Below are 20,472 nucleotides of genomic sequence, written 5' to 3'. Positions count from 1 at the left end.
TATTTGCTTTAAGCTGTGTAACTCCACAGCCAAAACAAGTAGTAAAAATACAATTGCTGCCATCTGTTCCAGCTCTTAAGGGGGTCATTAGCTAAATTGATGGGCATTGTTTGTCCACTGGTGAGGATCGGCCAAAGCGACAACCAAAACAAACAACTTGAAATCTGATTCCCGCTTTGCAGTTCCTTTTGCCACACCTCTTTGTTGCTGAACAAGCATTCCAGCTGTGTAACTGGCTGCAATTGGTATAAAGAAAAGCGCCATAATTTACCTGAACACAAAAACCCACCAAATTGCCGTTGTAGATCCTGACATTTTTGCTATATTTGTTTCAATGTGTACCCTGCTTTGTGTAATTTGTAGAAATAGAAATCAGCTATGATAAAGTGACGTGCATATCTTTCACGGCAACAGAGAAACTTTCAAGTGCAGTTCAAATTCGCTAAACGGCATCATATACTGAAATGACTCCATCCATTTGAATTGTGTGCACTAAAAGCATTTTGACTTAAATATACATTTCATGTTCTGCTCTACACTGATCTAAGTCAATGGGGTTAGTGGAGTTCACTTTGTTTAATTTGTCTTTAGTGTCATTTGCTACACAGTGGGTTCAAATAAAGTCTGATTTGCGTAGGGCTGGGTCCAAACAAACTGAGTTGGCATGGTGGGCGAGAAACGATGGATTGGGACGCGGCCCTAGCGAGTGCCAGTAGCTGATATTAATTCCATCACCTCGTTGTTTTTGCAGTTTTTGAGGGTCCACCTTGGGACCTTGTGGGTGCCTTTCTCTTGCCCTGAAAGTTAGAAAGAACGTTAACGCCACACCACTTTCAAAGGTCACCAGCGGTCACTGCCTCCAATCCCGCCCACTTCGACCACTGTCGCGAGCCATTGGCTTTACCAATGCTTGATTTATTGTAAATTTTTTCACTAGCGTGGTAGTTAAGCTTAATGCTTTAAAAGTGAAATGGATACCCGTGACTTACAAAAGCGAGAATGGCATTGGGTCTGTGCGTGCGCCGGAATGGGGCGTATGTGACACTTCAGCATTTTCGCCTAGAGCAGCAACAACTCTGGCCGTGGTCTTCCCCTCCGCATCCCTATCTACAAACATCCTGTGACGGGCCCCGTTTCCTGCCATGTCCTTATCGAGGCGCGCTGCGCATCGCCATCAGATACGCACCGCCCGGGGCTCGTTTCCTGGGGATTCAAGTATCGGGTGATGGCTGCCCGGCCCAAGGGGAAGTCCGTAGGCTGCTGGTGAGTGAAGAGTCGCTCTTGGCAGGGCGCACAAGGAAGAAGACAGGGTGCGCAGCGCGAGTGAGGGGCGGTGCTGGCTTCTCGGAGCTGCTCCGGCCTCCAGGCATCAGCGACTTACCGGTGCGACGACGAGGCGGTAGGAAAGAGGATAAATAGAGAGGAAGCGGTTCCTACAGCAGATCCATCGGCGGAGAAGGAAAGACCAACATCTGCTGAAACTATCTACACACGCTTACCGACCAGTCTACCTGCGTCTGTATCCAACCAGCAACAGAGCACCGCCCACTCCCCCTCAGAGACACCTCCAGCCACGAGGCGAACACCAGGACCCTGCCTCGGAGCTTCTCCTGTCAGAGGGACACCTGCAGAGTGAGGGGCAGACACGCCTCTGCCGCCGCGGCCAGTCACTTACCTCCTCCGAGCCATCCACGCAGGCGACGTGGCACCTGTCCCTGTCAGGAACCAGGGGAGGCACCTGTCACCGCGAAGGTAAGTTACTGAACAGGAACAGAACACACACCTTCACACGTCCCAGATAAAGAACTACTTTCTCGTTAGTGCCACAGGTAGCAGCTCCACTCAATCTCGTTCTCCCTCCATCTTGTCCACTAATGCCAAATCCTACGGAATCCAGAGGCCAACGTCCCCTGCTCTCTCCCGCCTGACCTGGAGACTGATAGGGAACTCTCCCAGTTAATAGACTGCTAGGGAACTCACCCAGTTAAGAGACTGGCATGGAACTCACCCAGTTAAGAGACTGATAGGGAACTCACCCAGTTAATAGACTGGTAGGGAACTCACCCAGTTAATAGACTGGTAGGGAACTCACCCAGTTAATAGACTGGTAGGGAACTCACCCAGGTAATAGACTGCTAGGGAACTCACCCAGTTAAGAGACTGGCAGGGAACTCACCCAGTTAAGAGACTGGTAGGGAACTCACCCAGTTAAGAGACTGGTAGGGAACTCACCCAGTTAAGAGACGGGTAGGGAACTCACCCAGTTAAGAGACGGGTAGGGAACTCACCCAGTTAAGAGACTGGTAGGGAACTCACCCAGTTAAGAGACGGGTAGGGACCTCACCCAGTTAAGAGATGGGTAGGGAACTCACCCAGTTAAGAGACTGGTAGGGAACTCACCCAGTTAAGAGACGGGTAGGGAACTCACCCAGTTAGGAGACTGGTAGGAAACTCACCCAGTTAAGAAACTGGTAGGGAACTCACCCAGTTATTAGACTGTTAGGGAACTCACCCAGTTAAGAGACTGGTAGGGAACTCACCCAGTTAATTTAAGAGTATATTAGAGCACCCATCAACTATGCCTTCAGCTTCTGGAAACTTCAAAGCTTCTGTAGAAGTTAAGACATCCCAACTTTTACGAAAATAGAACTCACCAATTCTACAGAAAACCAAGACCTCATTACTTAAGAAACATCATTAAATCTCACCCCTTGTGTAGAAAACAAAGACTTCACTGCAGCCTCAGAAAGGCAAGAACTTACCACTCCTATAGAAAAGGAAAACCTTATAACTGTTGTTAAAGAAAACCTTCACTGTACTGTACAAAAGTAAGACTTCACCACGTCCATAGAGAAATAAACCGTCACAGCTTCTGCAGAAAACAAGGGCTTTATTGTCGAAAACGAAGACCTGATCACTTTTTATAGAAGATCCCACCACTTATAGAGAGAATTTAAATCAAATGTCTATAGAAACCTAAGACCTCAACGCTCCTTTAAAGTACCAGAATTTCACTACTGTAAGAAACTGGGTAGATTTCAAACCCCTTCTACAGAAAACTGACTCAACTAACCACTTACTTCCTAGTGAACGCCTGACATCCACCTCAGTGCTGCCGGCCTGACTGCAAGACCACAGCACGCACCTGAGGCTGACGAGAACTGCATCCAAGTACGGAGAACTTTTAGCGCCACCACGGCAGCAGCAGACCAAGGGACCACGCCAAGCACGCACAGCCACTCCACCATGCAGCCGCAGATCATCCACCTGGCTACGGTCACCCTGATCGGTGTCTTGGAGCAAGGTATGGGGCAAATGGGTATTGTGTTTTCTATTGTGGGTGGGAGGAGTTAGGTATTTAATCGAACAGAAAAAACGCATTCCCAGATTTCTAAATGTTTGGGAAAACCTTTCCAACTATCATGGAGTCAATTGAGAGAAGTCGTAAGTTGCCACAGATCACACAGTTTTGCAAGTTGATGGACGCAAGAACCACTGGCTTTGGCGATACATTCGTGAGTGACCGCATGCCCTGGAGAATTCCCAGCACCCACTTCAGGTAAGTGAGCCATCGGGGAGACGATGAACATTGCCACAGATCACACCGTGTTGCAAGGTCTGTCAACACTCGAGCGCGCATCCTTATGAATGCCTGTTTCCATGCCCTCATGCGTGACGTGGCACGGAAGGCGTGGTAAAAGAGCACCGCTTGGAAAATAGCCGTTAGTTTTAGGACAGGTTTCTGGGAGCAGCAGCATCCCCGAGCAAGTAATCAATCAGCGGAGGTTTTACTGACCCGGAGGGGCTTATTTACAAGCTGGTGCGTCACTTTTAATATGGGAATACGTGATGCACCGGCGGCGCAAGGGGCTTGTAAATAAGCCCCGGAGTATTTTGATTGCACAAATCTCATATTTAGTTTTATCAACTCACAGACTAGCAAAAGGAAAATGCATTTCTAAAAATCCCGGCCAGAAGGAAGACGGATATTAATGTTTGCCTCCAAAGCAGCTCCGCGGGCGAAATGGCGAATCACGTGTTGCAGAGACCTTTGTCTAGCCTGCATTCCGCAGGTCGGATTCGTGCCCATCCTGTAATGTTTCGGAGGCCTCTTTGAGAGATGTCAGATGACAACACCCGTGGTGTGGACAGTGCTTACATCTGCAGGGCTGCCTGATCAGGCAAAACTATTCTCTACTTTTGGTGTTCAGCCGTTTCGCGTGGCCTGGACAGCGACTTGCTACAATGTACAATTTAAGCTTTGACATGCTGCACCTCTTCCCCTGAATCTGACCACCCGTTACCGCCCTGCCAACATCGGGCTATATTGACAAGCCTCCTGCGCCACCAGAGCGCCCCTTTTTGTGACGCACAATGCTGAGCCATATTTACAAGGTCACTGTGAGCCTTTTCATGGCCTTGTAAATATGGCCCCCTTTCACGCATTACTCTGTGAAAGTGGCGTCCCATAGGTGTTGCTGTGGATGTTCCCACCCAACACCCATGGATTCTGACGCATTCCCAGATTTATAAAGGTTTCGTAAATCTGGGAATGCTCAGATTCTAACACCTCCTCAGAGGAGGCCTTAAAGTGGTGCAATCAGGAGAAATACCTTTATTTCTTTTTGTTGTTGTTGCTCTTTCTATGTGTGCTGAAAACACTAGCAATGATTGTTTTTGTGCAGGGAGGTGTCTCTTCCTGCACAAAACAATCATCCCTGCAACACAGGCACCCTTGCACCTTGGAGCAAAGGTGCCTGTGTTGGCGCCAGGCAGCCAATGGTGCATCAGCACAGAGGAAATCACGGATGTGTCCTATTGCTGTAATTACAACGCACCCCTGCACTTTCCTAATGATGGTGCTCAGCGCAGCAAGATGGCTTGCAGCACCGCGCTGCATAATTTTCTAGTAAATATACCCCCTTATTTTCAAACATCTGCCTGTTCCGGCTAGCCTGCCTCATTTTACCCTACCCACAACCCAACCCGGCTTAGCACGACCCAAGAGTAACAAAAGGGACGTGTGCCTGACCCTAGCGTCCATTGTGACGTAAGGTGGCGCTTAAAGAGCCCAGTCTGCACCATGTATTAACAATACATGCTCACCCATATATAATAGAAGAACTGATGTGCAGAGATCAAATCGTGATAGTGCCAACAGACCTCAAATGGGCACGGCCCCTCAAGGAGAGTAGCTGCACCTGAATCTTCGGTGACAATGCGCAGGTTCCTAGATGCAAAATCCCATCGCTTCTCTCATGCTGGGACCACTATTCCCAGAATGAGAGAAGTGCTGGGATTGGTCTGAATGGCTTTGTTTGCTGCTTAGACGGTGCATAGAGCCTGGGTGTTTTTCCAAGCTGGCTGTGCAGCACAGCCGGGTTGGAGTAACTTAAGCGCTCGTGTGTTTGGCCGGCCTAAGCCGGCCATCCAAGCACACATGCGCACTCAAGAGTGCTCACCACTCCTCCCCCTGCCATGCCTCACCAACAAGATTGCCCCGTCCCACCCCACTGAAGACTTATTATCATTTTATTCCTCCTCTTATAGCAGGGGCGGCGGCACTCCTCGGCCATTACCAGGAGCTGGCCCTGGTTGCTACACTGCATTGGGTGAAACATTAGTAAATCTGCCCCATCGTGTGCCACACTTGTAAGCACTCCCAAGTTTATATCCAACATCACTTTGCTGGCTTTCAAGTCGATGTGAATAAAGGCAAAAAAACGAAAACTGGAACTTCCAAAATTAAAACTTATGTTGGTTTAAAAGCTAGAATTGGATGAAAGTAACCCATATGACAGGTCTGTGTAGGTATTTATATGCACGCAAGAGCTCTCTGCATCATTCCAGGCACCTACCCTTCAAAAGATGACGACTTGACTGCAACACTGTGAAAAGTGAATGTGAGAGTGTGGCTTCGAGCACAGGTCAGCCGTGAACTGTACAATGCCTGCTTTAGGCCCAGCTGCCGATCTCAGGGATATTTACAGTGCAGGTCTGAGTGACGTCCAGGACGGAAGGGAAAACAAGCATTTACAATGCAATGGTCTCGGCATTGGTAAAGTTAGAGCTATTGGCATTGCTCATGACATTATTTTTGCTTATGTTTTTTGTTTTTCAAACATTTAAAGAAACGGCATTGTCATGAGCAATGCCAATAGCTCTAACTTTAACAATGCCGAGACCGTTGCATTGTAAATGCTTGTTAGAATAAATGTGATAGCGTAGGTACTGAGCATGTAGAGTGCAGGGTGCAGATGATAGAGCATGCATAGAAGTTGGAAAGGCAACACGAGGAGAGTCAAGATCAAATGCGGAGAGGTTAAGTGAGGATGCAGAGAACTGATGTAAATCGTGGAGAAATACGTGGATTAGGGCAGAAAGCGGATACATGACCTGTAGCGTATGGGGGGGGGGGGTGGGGGGGAGGATGTGGCTTTATGAATGCAGTTTAGAACTGAGGAGCCATGTTCGAGTCCCAGCATCGCTCAATATCCTGTGATTCTTGGTAAATCACGTAATTGCTTTGTGTCTAAAAAATGAACCTATCCTGTGTAATATAAATGATGCTGTGATAAGGCGCTCCAAAACCTTCGGGTCGAATTTGCACTGTTTAGTTTAAAAAAAACGTGGAAGGTAAAGAACAGGGTAGATTGTAGATGTGGATAGAAAAATACCAAATGTATTCGAATATGGCTCAGAGCGAAAGGTATCCCTGTGCCCTCTTGTTTAAAAAATAGGAAACGTTTCAAAGCTCTCACCTTGGGGGATGGGGAGGATGCCTCGTTAGTCTCGGTTTCTCCCTACTTATCTCACTACACGCAATCCCTTCCTGCCGGTTTAACATCCTATACCTTTGCCAATGTAATCGCAGCCAAAACAGATACAGCTAGAGATATATTTATTTCCTAAGGATAACACCAAAACGCTCTGCTCGAAGCCTCGTCATGCATGTCCCTCGGTTTCAACAACATGACCTGGAAGTGGAACAAAGACCAGAGGGCGCGTAACCTGCCTGCTGGATTTACCACAACAATCCATTTGCTGATTGGCCTAAACGACCTGGAGGAGGGCAGATGTCACAAGGTTGGTTGAAGGGGGGCCGGTGTCCATTATACAACAACAATCTTTATTAGATCGGAGAATGTAACAAAAAGACAGACAAATCTCCAGGACCTGGTTCGAGGCCCAGCCCACCGGCAAACTGATCTGAGAAAAACAAGGCATGCATGCAGGGGGAAACAAGTCGTAGCACAGAGCTATAATCACTTATGTAGTTGGCTGGATCATGCGTGTCCGGGTGCCATCTGCCCAGTATGCAGTTGCAACAAATGACTAAGAATTCTTGCCATGAATGCCTATACATCTGCTTCCGCTGACCTAACAATCCTTCCTATTTTCAATGGTTCAGTGGATCCCAGATGTAGTGAGCTACACGCTGCCTTCTTTTGGTTTCAAGTATTTTCCTTCAATTGTACAACAGTAAATGTGACGTGGCTCTGGTTTTCTATACCATTTCACCTTCCTTCCACCACGAGTCAGTGTGTTTACAGAGGCTATGTCAGTCGTGTTGTTGCGCTGTGCATTCTCTATAGGGAGGCACCAACTGGCTTCAAAATGTCTGGCACACCACTGAACAGACTGTCCTTTCTTCTACTTGCCGTGTTGGTCCTTGTGGTCCACTTAACAGTGCAATTGTCCCGTACAAACGCCCCCCCCCCCAAAAAAAAACAACAAAAAAAACATTGTCATGATATTGGCTGTCCTTCCCCGGATCCCTAATCCGTTTATTTATGTGTTGGAGCTGAATACAGTCAGCCTCAACCAATATTAACATTGTGTTCTTGGCTGGCAGCTTCCACTATTTCTACATCCGGGGTCAGGTTCTATATCTATAGTGAGATCACGTTGCCCGATGTCAGGTTTGAATGGTTCATCGTGTCATCGATTACAAATACTAAAAAGAGAAGATCGAGAGAACGAGCACTGATGAGCCACTCTTCCCTGAGGTTACCAGATGGCTGTCGCCAAGGACACACGTTTTCCAATAGTGTTTTCCTTCGGCATATACATTTGTTTCCATGAGAGCTAAACCATGACTACACTCCCCAGAATGCACTCGCTGGTTTGATAAACGCCAAGTAGAAGCACAGTCACATCTGTAAACACTACTGTATTCCAGCATAAAATACGTTTGGGTTGTTTATTGCAGCACTTCAACTGTCCACCTGCTCAAAGCACCGCATACCCCTCCAGTTGCTCCCTTCCAGCCTCCACCCACCGCTCTCACCTGCCTCTTCCAAAACCCCATTATCTCCCTTCCCCATCAACTCCGGCACTCACCGCTAAGATGTTCACCAGGCTGGTCTTGCCGCTGTACTGCAGCCCGACCAGAGTCAGCTCCATCTCCTCCCGCCAGAAGAGCGAGCGCAGCCAGCCCAAGAGCCGGGAGAGCAGCCCCATCCTAAAGCAGAGAGGCACCGGTGAGGGGAGGAGGAGAACCGGGCGCTACAGACAGGCCCGGGCACTAAACGGCAGACAGCCAGAGATGAACTCCCTGCCACCGGCTCTAGCTGCAACCGTCTGTGCGAGCTGCGCCAGCGGCGACACCGCGGTACAAAACCGACGACGGACTATCCTATTTCGACAGAGGCGCCGCCATATTGAAACAAGGCTGTCGGATACAAAGAAAGGGCAGAAACGGACAGCTGCAGTCACCTCAACTATTTCTGGTTTAGCCACCCACCCATAGTCAGACGCCAGCTGGTAACATAATGCTATAGAAAAGTTTCCGCATATATAAGAAAACAAACGTGGATAGGAAGGTTGAGCATTGGCTTAACCTAAACTACTCGCATATTACCCCTAGTCATTATGGCTTTTTAACATGACAAATAGTCTGTTGATTATAATCTCTAATTTACGGGCCCTGAGTTTTACGAGAATAACACAAGAGGTTCCAGAGTTTGTCCTACCTCTCTGCCTATAATTGTTGATTATAATCTCTAATTTACGGGCCCTGAGTTTTACGAGAATAACACAAGAGGTTCCGGAGTTTGTCCTACCTCTCTAGGAGATCAGGTGAGGGAGCAACGCCGGGACACCACCGCCTTTCTCCGAGGCACAGCAGAAAATGCCTCGGAGAAACGCCACGTCCTTTTCGGATTTGGGGGCGTGTTTTGCCGTTGTCTCCTCCCTGAGACTTCTCGCAAAAAACACGCCCCCCGATCCGAAAAGGACGGGGCTTCAACGGAGTGACTGGACCTCTTCTCCAGTGGCTGGCCAGCATTTAAGAGGCCAGCCAATGGAGAACAGGAGAGAAGAGGGGCGGGTGCAAGCCCCTCTTCTCAAAGTCATTAAATCTCGGAGCGAGACTGCGCAAGCGCAGCCTTCGCAGCCGAGACCTAAAAACTTACACCGTACAATGATCTCAGAGGGGAAACGGTCAACCGGGAGTCTCACGGACATCATGCACCAAGGTCCATGGCACCGAACCCACAGAGACATCCTGCCATCCTGCTCTACATTTGTCAGGCAAGGGAACCTGCACTTGCTCAGAAAATAACTGTAGAAGCAGATAAAATGAAGCTTTCTGCTGATGGTGCAGCTCCAAGTACACTTTTTTGGAATGTGAAATACTGGGCTTCACCTCCACATCCCAGAGGGGCCCCATAACTACCAGGAGAGCGCTGCCTGGAGCCACCAGCTCAGGGTGGGGCAGGGCAAAGGGAGATCCGTTCTGTGGTCCCTGGACAGTGGTGCTACTGCCTCCTTTGATGTTTTCTGTTTCGGGGTTTGGGGAACGCATGGTGCAGCTATCGTATAGAGGTTTGGGGGATTCGTCATGGATATATTTGGTACATAAGGCACGGGATCCCTCCGAGAGCTCGTTTATTAACAGGTGGGGCAAACGAATGCCAAGGATTCTTTTTGTTTATGGCCTCTGTGCATGGCTTTCTATGCCCTGGAATATCGAGATCTGGATCCAGAATTGTGGGTTAATGGTGGGCCGTGAACTGTGGCGGGTATGGAGAGCAGCAGACAGAGCAGACCTCTATTGAATATCACCGACCTGTTGTCTGTGGGCATGAGAGGCAGCAGACATCACAAAAGGTGGTGTGACATGAGCTATCAGATGCGTCAGCCGAGCCACTCAGGGGCGTTGCTGAGTTTAGGGTGACTACAGGTTTACCTTTGTTATTGGGTTGGATAGCTTGCCTTGAGGTCCATAAGATACATGTTGTTGTGATAGTCCATTATTTGTAACTTAGGGCATTTCGTCTTGGAACACGGCCCTGGAACTCTACTGCATGGGGGAAGCGATTCTGGAGAACTTGAAGCAGTAAAATGCTGCGTTAGAATTCTTAGGGGTTGGATTACTAAGGTTTTGTGTGGCACAAAGTATTGCGCCGGTTTTCTAACTATTATTCAAGCCTTCTGGCACAACGCTGCTCGATCGCCCGCACTACCCTTAGTAATTCTAGGCCATAGAGTAAGAGAATGCTCAAAGAATCTCATTGCAATCATTTCAACTAACGAGGTAGAAGTATCCCTGACTGTAAAAATAAGCTTAACTTTTCAACTCTTTCATTTCATTGTTTAAATTGGTTTACGAGCAAATCAATCAGAAAAACATAAATGAAAAATATACATTTGTTTAAGTACATAGTATGTACTTTAAACAAATATATACATTCGTATTCTTTTATTATTTTTATTTTCATTCAACACTAAAACTGAAGTCATTTCATTGGTAAGAGATTCATTGTACATAGACCATCTTGCATCAATACATTCGATAATTTTCTCTAAGAAACAAGGGTACAAGAATATGTTCCAGGAGTCACATCCCCCTCTCCTTCCCTTTCTCACCGCCAGCAATGGTTCCTTCCTGCTAAGATGTATATATGGCGTGATTGAAGTCACTGACTGTATTCTATTCTTCTTTGGACAGGCGCATGGTATTGGTTCCCATCCCTTATATTTCTAGGCCATAGAAGCTCAGCCATGATATTCGTATTTTTTTTAATACTTTAAATCTTAAACTACTCCTCAATTTAATATTAACTCTTTGAAGAAAGCATTCTGTTTAATCCTTTTGCTAAAAGTCTTGTAGTTGATTAAATAAAATGTGTTTATCAGCTATTGGGTGTGAGGCCACCAATCCCAACCATTCACCCAATTCTCAGCGATATTGGTTTATCCTACATATGGCAAAAGAACACAATGGGCCATATGTAGGTAAAACGTGTTTTGCGATTCTCAAATTGCAATTTTTAAGGAATCGCAATTAGAGAATTGCAAAACGCAATGTAGGTAGGATTAGCAAAATATTTTGCGATTCCCACCTATTCCTTATTTGCGAATCACAAATTGAGATTCGCAAATAAGGAATACCTTGCCATTCATTCCTATGGGCTAGAAGGCCCATAGGAATGAATAGGAAGACATTCTCAATTTGCGATTCTCAATTAGAGAATCGCAAATTAAGAATGCAATTTCAAGGTTGCAAGGGTGTCAATAGGACACCCTTTTGCACCCCTGAAATAAACATGTGTGCACATGTGGTGCACATACATGCGCTAAGGGCATTTATGTGCGCCACAGGGCACTTTGAAAAATGCAAAAAAGTGCATTTTTCAAAGAAATCGCAAATTACCACCAACCTGAAGTTGGTGGTAATTTGCGATTCCTTAAGCCAAAATCGCACAACTTTGGTGCTTCCTACATTGCATTTAAGGAATCGCAATTTGGGATTCCTTAAATGCATTAGCAAAATAAGGAATCGCAAGTTTTGCGATTCCTTATTTTGCATGTGGGTTTTTGTGTGCTACATAGCACACTGCCCAAATTTTGATCGCAAACGCTGAAATTCGGCGAATTTCAGCATTTGCGATCGCAATTTGGCTTCCTACATATGGCCCAATATGAGGTATTATCTCCTTGGCTTCTCCGAATATCGTCACTTTGTTACTTTAGGGCTAAAGGCTTCTACATTCTTATTAATTCTAAGAGTGGTAATTAGCATAGTCTGACCAATAACAAAATCTGCTTATCCTCAATTCCCGCTCCATCGTATAAGCAGTAGTTATTTAATCCTATCTCAACATCCCTTGGTAGCTGTTGTATAAGTGACTCCCTTGAAGAGTGCATCTCCACAAACCCATTGAGCGGCTGTTGTGCTTTAGCAAGGAAAGAATGGTTGGAGACTATGGGGAGCCAGTGGCGTAGGCAACACCCACTTAAGCAGCTACAGCGGGGGCTGGCACACTAAATAAATAATTACTACTATTTGGGGTCACATCTGTCCATTATTGACGAGGAAGCTTATAAATAGCATTTCGCCAGAATACCACAACAGATAAGGGTGGGGGGCGGGAGCTAGAAAAATGGAAAGGAAGTAGAAAAGGGGGATAAAAAGTATAGCAGTGAGAAAAAGCTGGAAGATATTTAAAAAGTAAAAGTAGAAAAAGGGAATAAAAAGAGTTTTTAGGAGCAGGAAGTTCCTCAGCACAAACAACCTGACCTGAAAAGTTGCAGGGGCAGTCGGACCTTCTTGTTTTGCTCACTCGGTGCCTTTGAGGTGTGGTCAGAGTGGTCTGGCTACTCCCTTGCGCGGAGCTGAGCTTCCTCCGCTGACCACTCACATGAGCTTTGAGGAGGGCCATAGCTACATTTGAGAAAACCAAATTGCGATTATCGGGGGTCCTCATCAAGCCATCAGTGAGCAGCATAGACAAGTTTGGCAGATAACATTAATTTAGTAGTGTTGATGTAATTTAACTGTACTGTCAATAATATTGGCATCTTGATTTGAAAACAAAACATCAGTTATAACACCCTATCCTAATTTCCAAACGTAAATTAAATGGGCAGTTCCTATATTCCATCATGGTGGAGGCATACACAAACCTAAAGCCATAAAAAATGAACCTCACTTTATATAAGGAAGACCTACCACTGCACAACCCACGTTGCACTGTCAAATGCTGTGCACTGTGGGGGTTGGAAATAATTGACATCATAAAAAAAACTATGAAATTCATTGGAAAAAAACACAGTGTAATGCAGAGTTATTTTTCTGGCTCAAACGGCACAGAGGCACAAACCAGAGAATATTTCTAGTAATGGTTTCTAGCGCACACATCACATGACATAACATATGCCGATCACCATGCATCAAAAACCAATTTGCAAACAGTGCAGAAAAAAAAAGCAAACAAAAGAACAACCTGGTGGGTGGCACAAATTATAGCATGTGTTGTCTGTGTTTTGGAAACCTTAACTGGCAAATTTCAGTGGTCTGAGCTAGACCCATAGCTCTGTTTTTAATTGTGTTTTTTCAGTGAATGTATATATATATTTTTTATTTTTTTCACACAAAAACAAAGGTTGAAGTATTATTGTAGTTAGGTGAAAATGTCAGTGGCGACGTAACGTTTTAAACTAAAAAAACACTGAAATTCACCAATGATGGTTATCTCTAATAACTATAACTAGGGTCCTAAGGTAACTATAACTCCGCAAATTTACAGCAAAATAAAACAAATAAAAAAAATGTTTTTTGGCCCAGGGGGGCAAAGCTATCCCTACTCTACCACTTATATTTTTTCACTTTTTCATTTTTTTCAGGACTCGAGATCGAGTCCTAAGATGGCTGCCGCTGCATCGTTGTTGATATAGTGGTAGACAATCTCTGGCAATCTGTCCTCTCCATAGATCATCCATGGCACGAAATATACAAAGTTATTGTGCCTTGATTGCTCAAAAACTACTGAACGGATTTATTTACATTAAATCACAAAAAGCATGCTTTCTTGACCAAGATATAGATTTCTGCCAAATCCGTTTAGCATTTTTTGCGGTATCGCTGTTTAATTTTCCTATGGAAAAATGAATGGGGAAACATGTTTTGGAACCACCCTCCTTTTCCTCAGCCCTCGTTTGATGGATCACCCTGAAACTTTCCAGGAAATAGCTCAGGTGGATGAGACTTTGTTTTGAAACGATTTGTGAAAATTCGTCAAATGGCGCCAAAGTTATTAGCAAACACGAACATTATTTTCCTATGGAAACACGGTCCTTACAATAACTACCCAGTGGCAACTACCAATGTAAAGTATTGACAGAAGTTTTCCAGCCGGGGCAAGCATCTTTTGAGCCCCTTCATTAGACCCTAACAGACAACTTACTGGGGACATGGCCCACATCTTGGTCTGGTCCACCAGTCAACTGCCAAACTGCGCAACGCCATTGCCCAGCCACGGCAATCCTGCATTTTTGTCTCAGCACCCCTCCCCAAAAGTTTGGTGGTACAAGCATCCGCAAGCAAAACAAATCTCAACACATTCCCAACTATTCCCCCTGATAGAGAGTCAAAATGTGTTGAAATCTTTGGCAAATTACTATTTTCATCCACCAGTTTGGCACACTGGTCAGTGAATGCCAGCTGCCTGTTGGGGCGCTATTCCAATGCCCTTTGGAACTCGGTGGCCCAAATCCTCTGAACTATCCCTGAAGATCTCCGACCTGTCGCTGCCCAAGCCATTCAGGTCAGCTGGTATGTTGCCAAGTTCATGATTTGTTGTGGCTTGCACATCACCAATTCCATTGGATGGGCCATTGGCACTAGTGTTGCCATTTGCCACCACCGGTGGCTGTGATCTACCGGTTTTTCAGATGATGGCCAGTCATTTCTCATGGACATGCCTTTCAATTGGACTTGGTTGTTTAGGGATAAGACAGACTCTGCTCTGCAAAGGTTAAACGAAAGCAGGGCCACGGTACTCTCCTGGGCTTATGGGCCATCCTGGGCTTATCTGCCCAACCTTGCCAAAAGTATTAGCCCCCCTGCTCCCTTCGTGGTTTCAGTATAGGTCTCCAATACCACCAGCCAATCCAAATCGACCATGGCGCCCAGCAATTTTGCGGTTGGTTGCAGCCATGTTGCCCATTGCACCCATGGCCAAGGTCAACGGGCTACCAAGACCACTACCCTGGCAAAAAAAAAATGTGAGCGTGCCTTTAGCGAAGCACTACCTCCCGATGGTAGGCAGGATACGATGATTCTTGCCAGGTTGGCATGACATAACATTAGACAGGTTGGTTTTGTAAACTATGCAGAAGGGCTATGCCCTCTCCTTACTTTCTGAATCACTACACCATCCCCCCAAAAACTGACAGAGGCCATCTTTCCATATTGTGTCGGGAAATGTAAGCCCTTTTGGCCAAAGGAGCTATCAAGAGGGTGCCTGCATTCGAAGTAAGATGTGTTACTCCCACTACTTCCTCATGCTCAAAAAGGATGGAAGCTTCTGGCCTATTTTAGACCTGCGCCTATCAACACCTTCCTCCAGAAGGAAAAATTCAAAATGCTTACACTGGCCCGAGTCTTGAATGCACTAGACCCTGGGGCTGGATGGTAGCATTGAACCTGCAGGATGCCTATTTTCATATACCCGTCCTGCTGACCAACCTGTGGTTTGTGGTGGTACAGGATCATTTTCAGTTTGGTGTGCTTCCTTTTGGTCTCACCAGTGCCCCTCGAGTGTTCACAAAAGTGATGGCGGTGATGGCAGCACATCTTCAGAGGTAAAGGGTACCATTCTTCCCCTACCCAGACGACTGGCTGTTGATGGCAGGCTTGCCCCAGGCAGTCGTCAACCACCTCCAGACTATGGTGAACCTCCTGTCATCTCTGGGATTCACTATAAACATGCTGAAGTCACACATGGCTCCTTCTCAGACTCTCCCCTTCATCAGAGCCATTCTGGACACGGTTTGGTTTCATGCCTTTCCCCTTACAAATTTTGCCGGGAGATTCAGGATATGATAGCGATCTTTCAGCTTCAGTCCTGGATTTCAGTGTGGTTGACTCTGAGGCTGCTGGGACTGATACCCTCCTGCACCCTTCTTGCCTTGCATGCCAAGTGGCATATGCAGGCTCAATAGTGGGCCTTGAAGTCTCAGTGGGCCCAACATGAAGAGCCCACAGCCTCACCCTCCTGCCAGCAATAAAGTAACGTTATGATGTAGATAGTGCTGTCTGTGTCCTAGGGCCTTTTCATTTTTCAACCATGCTGCACAGCAGCTGTGCTCTGTGCAACATGACTAAAACATGGACAAAGCCAATAGGTCATCAAAAAGCAAATAAATCATGCAGGAGAGACATATTGAGTTTGCCAATGCTTAAAGCTCCTGAGCTTTCCTTTTATTACATTTCCCTGCCCCTTCATTTCGATCTAGAACTTAAGTTTAATATTGACTATTTAGTCACATTTTATAGTATCCATTATTAAAATAATACATTATGTCTTTACAAATCCTGTTCAATGCAGCCAAATTTCATGCTCGTTGCTGAGTTGTTGGAATTTAATTTTACTTTTCGCATCATGTGGTTTACCAACTCCACACCCTGGTTTTATTGCACTTACTGCATCTATTTTACTTCAAGCACACCACTTATCTATTTACACTTCTTGAATCTTAAGCTCCTGCTGCAGGATAATTGCGCTTTTTCATCACAGTTCCATCTACTCTCCACATTACTTCTATTTCTTTACTTTTAGGGATATCATAAATGTTTTAAAAAGGCATTATAGCTACACATATAAGACGTCAATAGTTCACCTGGAAAGGGCAATGTGGTCCTATGACACGGCTATTACTGGCTGCACCATAGCACTTTTTTTCTGGTGGGACAATGCAGGAGGGGTGTTTGGGGGACAGGGCAAAGCAACAACACAGCAGGGGTGCGGGACAGAAGCACCAAAGCAACAACGTGGGAGGAGGGGACATGTTGAATGGGACAAAGCAACAGTGCTGAAGAGGACATGCCAAAGTAACAATGGGATGAGGCAAAATAACAATAGGGGCGGGTGAAGGGGCAAAGCAACCATGCGGAAGGGTTAGGGAAAAATCATCAACGGTGCAAGCAACAACAGGGCAAGCAGCAACACAGGAGGGGGATGGGAGGGACGGAGAAAAGCAACTACAGGGCAAGTAACAGCACAGAAACAATGGAGCAAGCAACAACACAATAACGATGGGGCACGCAACAACAAAGACTACCTTCAAACACATGCACTGCTGCAAATAAAAGAAAAATGTACCTTTGAAGTCAGACGAGTGGGGGGGAAGGACACACACTGGGCACGGAAGCAGTACTTGGGCCATGCTCCAGGGGAGCGAGAAACACATGAAGGGCAAGTGAAACCGGCACGCACTGACCAAGAAGAAGCAAATAAATGAGACTGACAATTAAGACAACCAAAGGTAAACAATGGGTGGACCCTGAGTCCCCAGTAAGTCAACAAAATCTCTCACAAGCGACAGAGCATGCAGTCGCAGGTGAGACCTAAAAATATTCTGCGTGAATAAAGCAGTAACCCATTGAGATATCTACATAAAATATAAATCAGTGATTTGTGTGTTGATAAGGGCATTACCATGCCATGTTCACGAGCTAACCACGCTGCGCACTGCCAGTTTAGGGCTCTAGAACAGCAAGAAAGCCTTGGCCCCTAATGTAAGCAAAAAAGCTGAGACCCGCCAACCCTACCCAGTGGATGCCCTCAATTCCTTAGCCATCACAACTGACGCCACCCCTTGCACTGACCCTCGAACGCCCATCAAGACAAGCACTCACCACAGCCACTGCTAAGGACGAGCACGTCAACAAGGAAAAGCAACAATATTCTAACTATATTTGTTATTCTCACAGGGAATTTATAAAAACGGAGCTGGCTGTAGCTCGGCCTTGGAAACACAGCTCTTCACCTACCTCTAAATAAGGCAGATGAACTGCAAAATGATCCAGTCAATTGAACACAAAAAGAGCTCTGTAGCAAGTCAGTCAGTTCGGATGGACAACTGCAAACCATTTACTAATGTCTCTTAATAGACGCCATCTCATATATGCATCTGTGTTGGGATTGAATCCATGTTGCCGGTTGACTTTTGCAATTTAGCCATAACACTACATTTCTACTTCTTATTCCCCTTACACTCTTTTACCTTTTAAAATCAAAAGAATGAACAAATGTCTGCTGTATGCACGATAGGATGAGATTTGTGAATATTTTCCTTGGGACACAGTATTCTGAGAAGGTTACTTCCTCATATCGCAATAATTATGTTTATAAAGGTTTCTTTTAAAAAAACCCATCCTATTTCTGTTTGACAGATGAATATCTCCGACTTGTTAACTTAATTGACCCTCTTGGGTAAGAGTCCTTACTGGAGCACATACATGATGAGTCATTTTTTATGCACCAATATAGTTGCCAAAAGTGACTCAAATGTCAACATTCGACATACTTTAAAAAAAGAAAAAAGATTATTGTGTGGAAAATCCTGCCTTATTCCTTGAAAGGAGAAGGCTCTCGCTCTGTGTTCCTTTACTCTTTGACTCAGAGACTGAGGGCAGCCCTCTTATCCTATACATTACAGTGGTCTCTACAGTCTTCCAGCTTCCTTTTACACAAGTTATTGCGTCACCGTCTCACACCCTACGCCTCCTGCTCTGACCGCCCCTGTCGCACAGTTTCCCAGCTTCCTTTCACACCCTCTTCTTTCTAAAAATGTCCCTGCCCCTTAAACAAGCGCGCGCACATACACACACGGGTGCATTCTGCACATGTATTGGTAAAAGTGGGAGTCAGTGCACGATCGCTGGTGAACTAGAGGTATTTGTGAATCACCACTGGTGGAATGTGACATACTACTATCCACGCCCTAAAAAAAACCCGTTCCTGCACACACCAAAAAAAAAACCTCATCAGAATTGTTTTCTCGTATGGATGGGAAGTAATGCAACCAACCTAGCTCAAGACACTATATATGAAGAGGCTTACCCTATACAATTACAGGCACCCTCATTTAAAACAACCCCACCAAAAGAACACACACGTAGAGACATACCCGAAGGAGAATGCCACGTTATGAAGACACCTGCATAGTAAGCCAGGATACAGGAAACTGGTTTACCAAGCAGTGAGAGTGTCAGAGACACACCTGGTGTATTACACATTTATTTCAGTGAAATATCACGGCTGACAGTGTCGGAAGGCCCACGCTTATGACAGTACTTCTGGTGCTATGTTAGTGGATGTTTATGCAGGTCACAGGGAATTTACAAGGAAGGAGCTGGCTGCAGCTCTGCATCAGAAACAGAGCTCGAGTCTTCACCCACCTCTGAATGATGCAGGGGAGCGGAGAGGATGCCTATGTGCTTTAATAATGCTTGGCAGAGGTCCCCTTACTGGCAAACTCAAATGAGGGGTCCTTGCCTTATTTAACATTTGGTGGGTGTGATATTACGAGGGCCGGACTGGGAACCCAAAGCAGCCCAGGCGATTTTGTCGGACGAGCTTGTTACTTGGATGTTGTTGTTAAGGGGGCCGATATTGCAGTCCCACTGCAAAACAGGCCCCCAGTAACAAAACCGGCCCATCTTACCAGGGGCCAGCGGCACTCCTAGTTCTTCAAACATTGCCCCCAGCTTGCTCAATGCCTGTCCGCACCTCCCTGATGCAGGGGGGCCCATGATCACAAAATCATCCAAGTAGTGTTCTATATCGCTGTGCCCTGTTCTGAAGACAAACAACCACTGCAGCATAGTGCTGAACAGCTCAAAATATTTGCATGACACTGCGCAACCCATTGGCATGCACCTGTCATAGTAATACTGGAAATGCAGTTGGAAACCCAGGAGATGATAATCGTCAGGGTGCACTGGCAAGAGTCAAAAAGCCGACTCAATGTCGGTTTTTGCTAAGAAAGCATTGGGCCCTAAGTCGCGCAGCCTCTGCAGAGCAAATCAAAAGAAGAATAAGTCACAGCGCACAGGGACGGGTCTATGGCGTCGTTCACTGATGCTCCCCTTGGCACTGATAAGTTATGAATCATTCTGAAGTGGCCTGGCTCTTTTTTGGGAACCACTCCCAGAGGTGAACACACGAATCCTGGCAATGGGGGAGTCATGAACGGGCCAGCCACCCACCCCAGCGCCTTTTCCTTATCGACCTTCAGTGACACTACTTCCTGGTGCATGCGCGCAGACAACAAGTTCTTGCAGTAATCTACTGGGGGCACCCCGTGCACTGGGATGCGGAAGCCCGTAGAAAAACCCTCATATAATGTCTTGGCTGCCTTCCTGTCCGGGTACTGATTTATCCAGAAAATCAGCTTCCCTAAATCTACTGGCGTAGGTAATTTATTGTGGAGGTGGTGGCTTGGAATCCCTCCCTTTTTCTTTGGACTTCTTGATACACTTAAACTCAGGATGGGAGGGGTGACCGCAGTAAGCACATGCATGCTTGAACTTGCATGTCCCTGGGGCCCAGGTACATGTTTTACGATTAAAGGCCCAACATGTCCCTTTCTTTTCTACTGTGCCCCCTTGGGAAGTCCGAAAGGGCTGCCTCAAAGGAAGTCTTATTGTTAACGCTCTCCAACCATACATTCACCTCT

At 46.1% G+C, this 20,472-nt stretch overlaps 1 protein-coding gene across 1 annotated transcript in view; it reads left to right on the top strand.

Annotated features, from left to right (window-relative positions):
- Window positions 1-1,061: 1,061 nt before the first annotated feature.
- The window catches only part of LTC4S (leukotriene C4 synthase), a 119,508-nt gene continuing 100,097 nt past the window's right edge, over window positions 1,062-20,472 (top strand). Inside the window, exons 1-2 of the mRNA XM_085617758.1 lie at window positions 1,062-1,752; window positions 3,088-3,304. Coding sequence (XP_085473884.1) covers window positions 3,247-3,304 — 58 coding nt within the window. The 5' untranslated portion in view covers window positions 1,062-1,752; window positions 3,088-3,246. The remainder of the gene's footprint in view (window positions 1,753-3,087; window positions 3,305-20,472) is intronic.

This window comes from Triturus cristatus, chromosome 7 (genome assembly GCF_964204655.1).
Source record: "Triturus cristatus chromosome 7, aTriCri1.1, whole genome shotgun sequence".
Lineage (NCBI taxonomy): Eukaryota > Metazoa > Chordata > Amphibia > Caudata > Salamandridae > Triturus > Triturus cristatus.
This window is presented reverse-complemented; position numbering and strand designations above follow the sequence as displayed.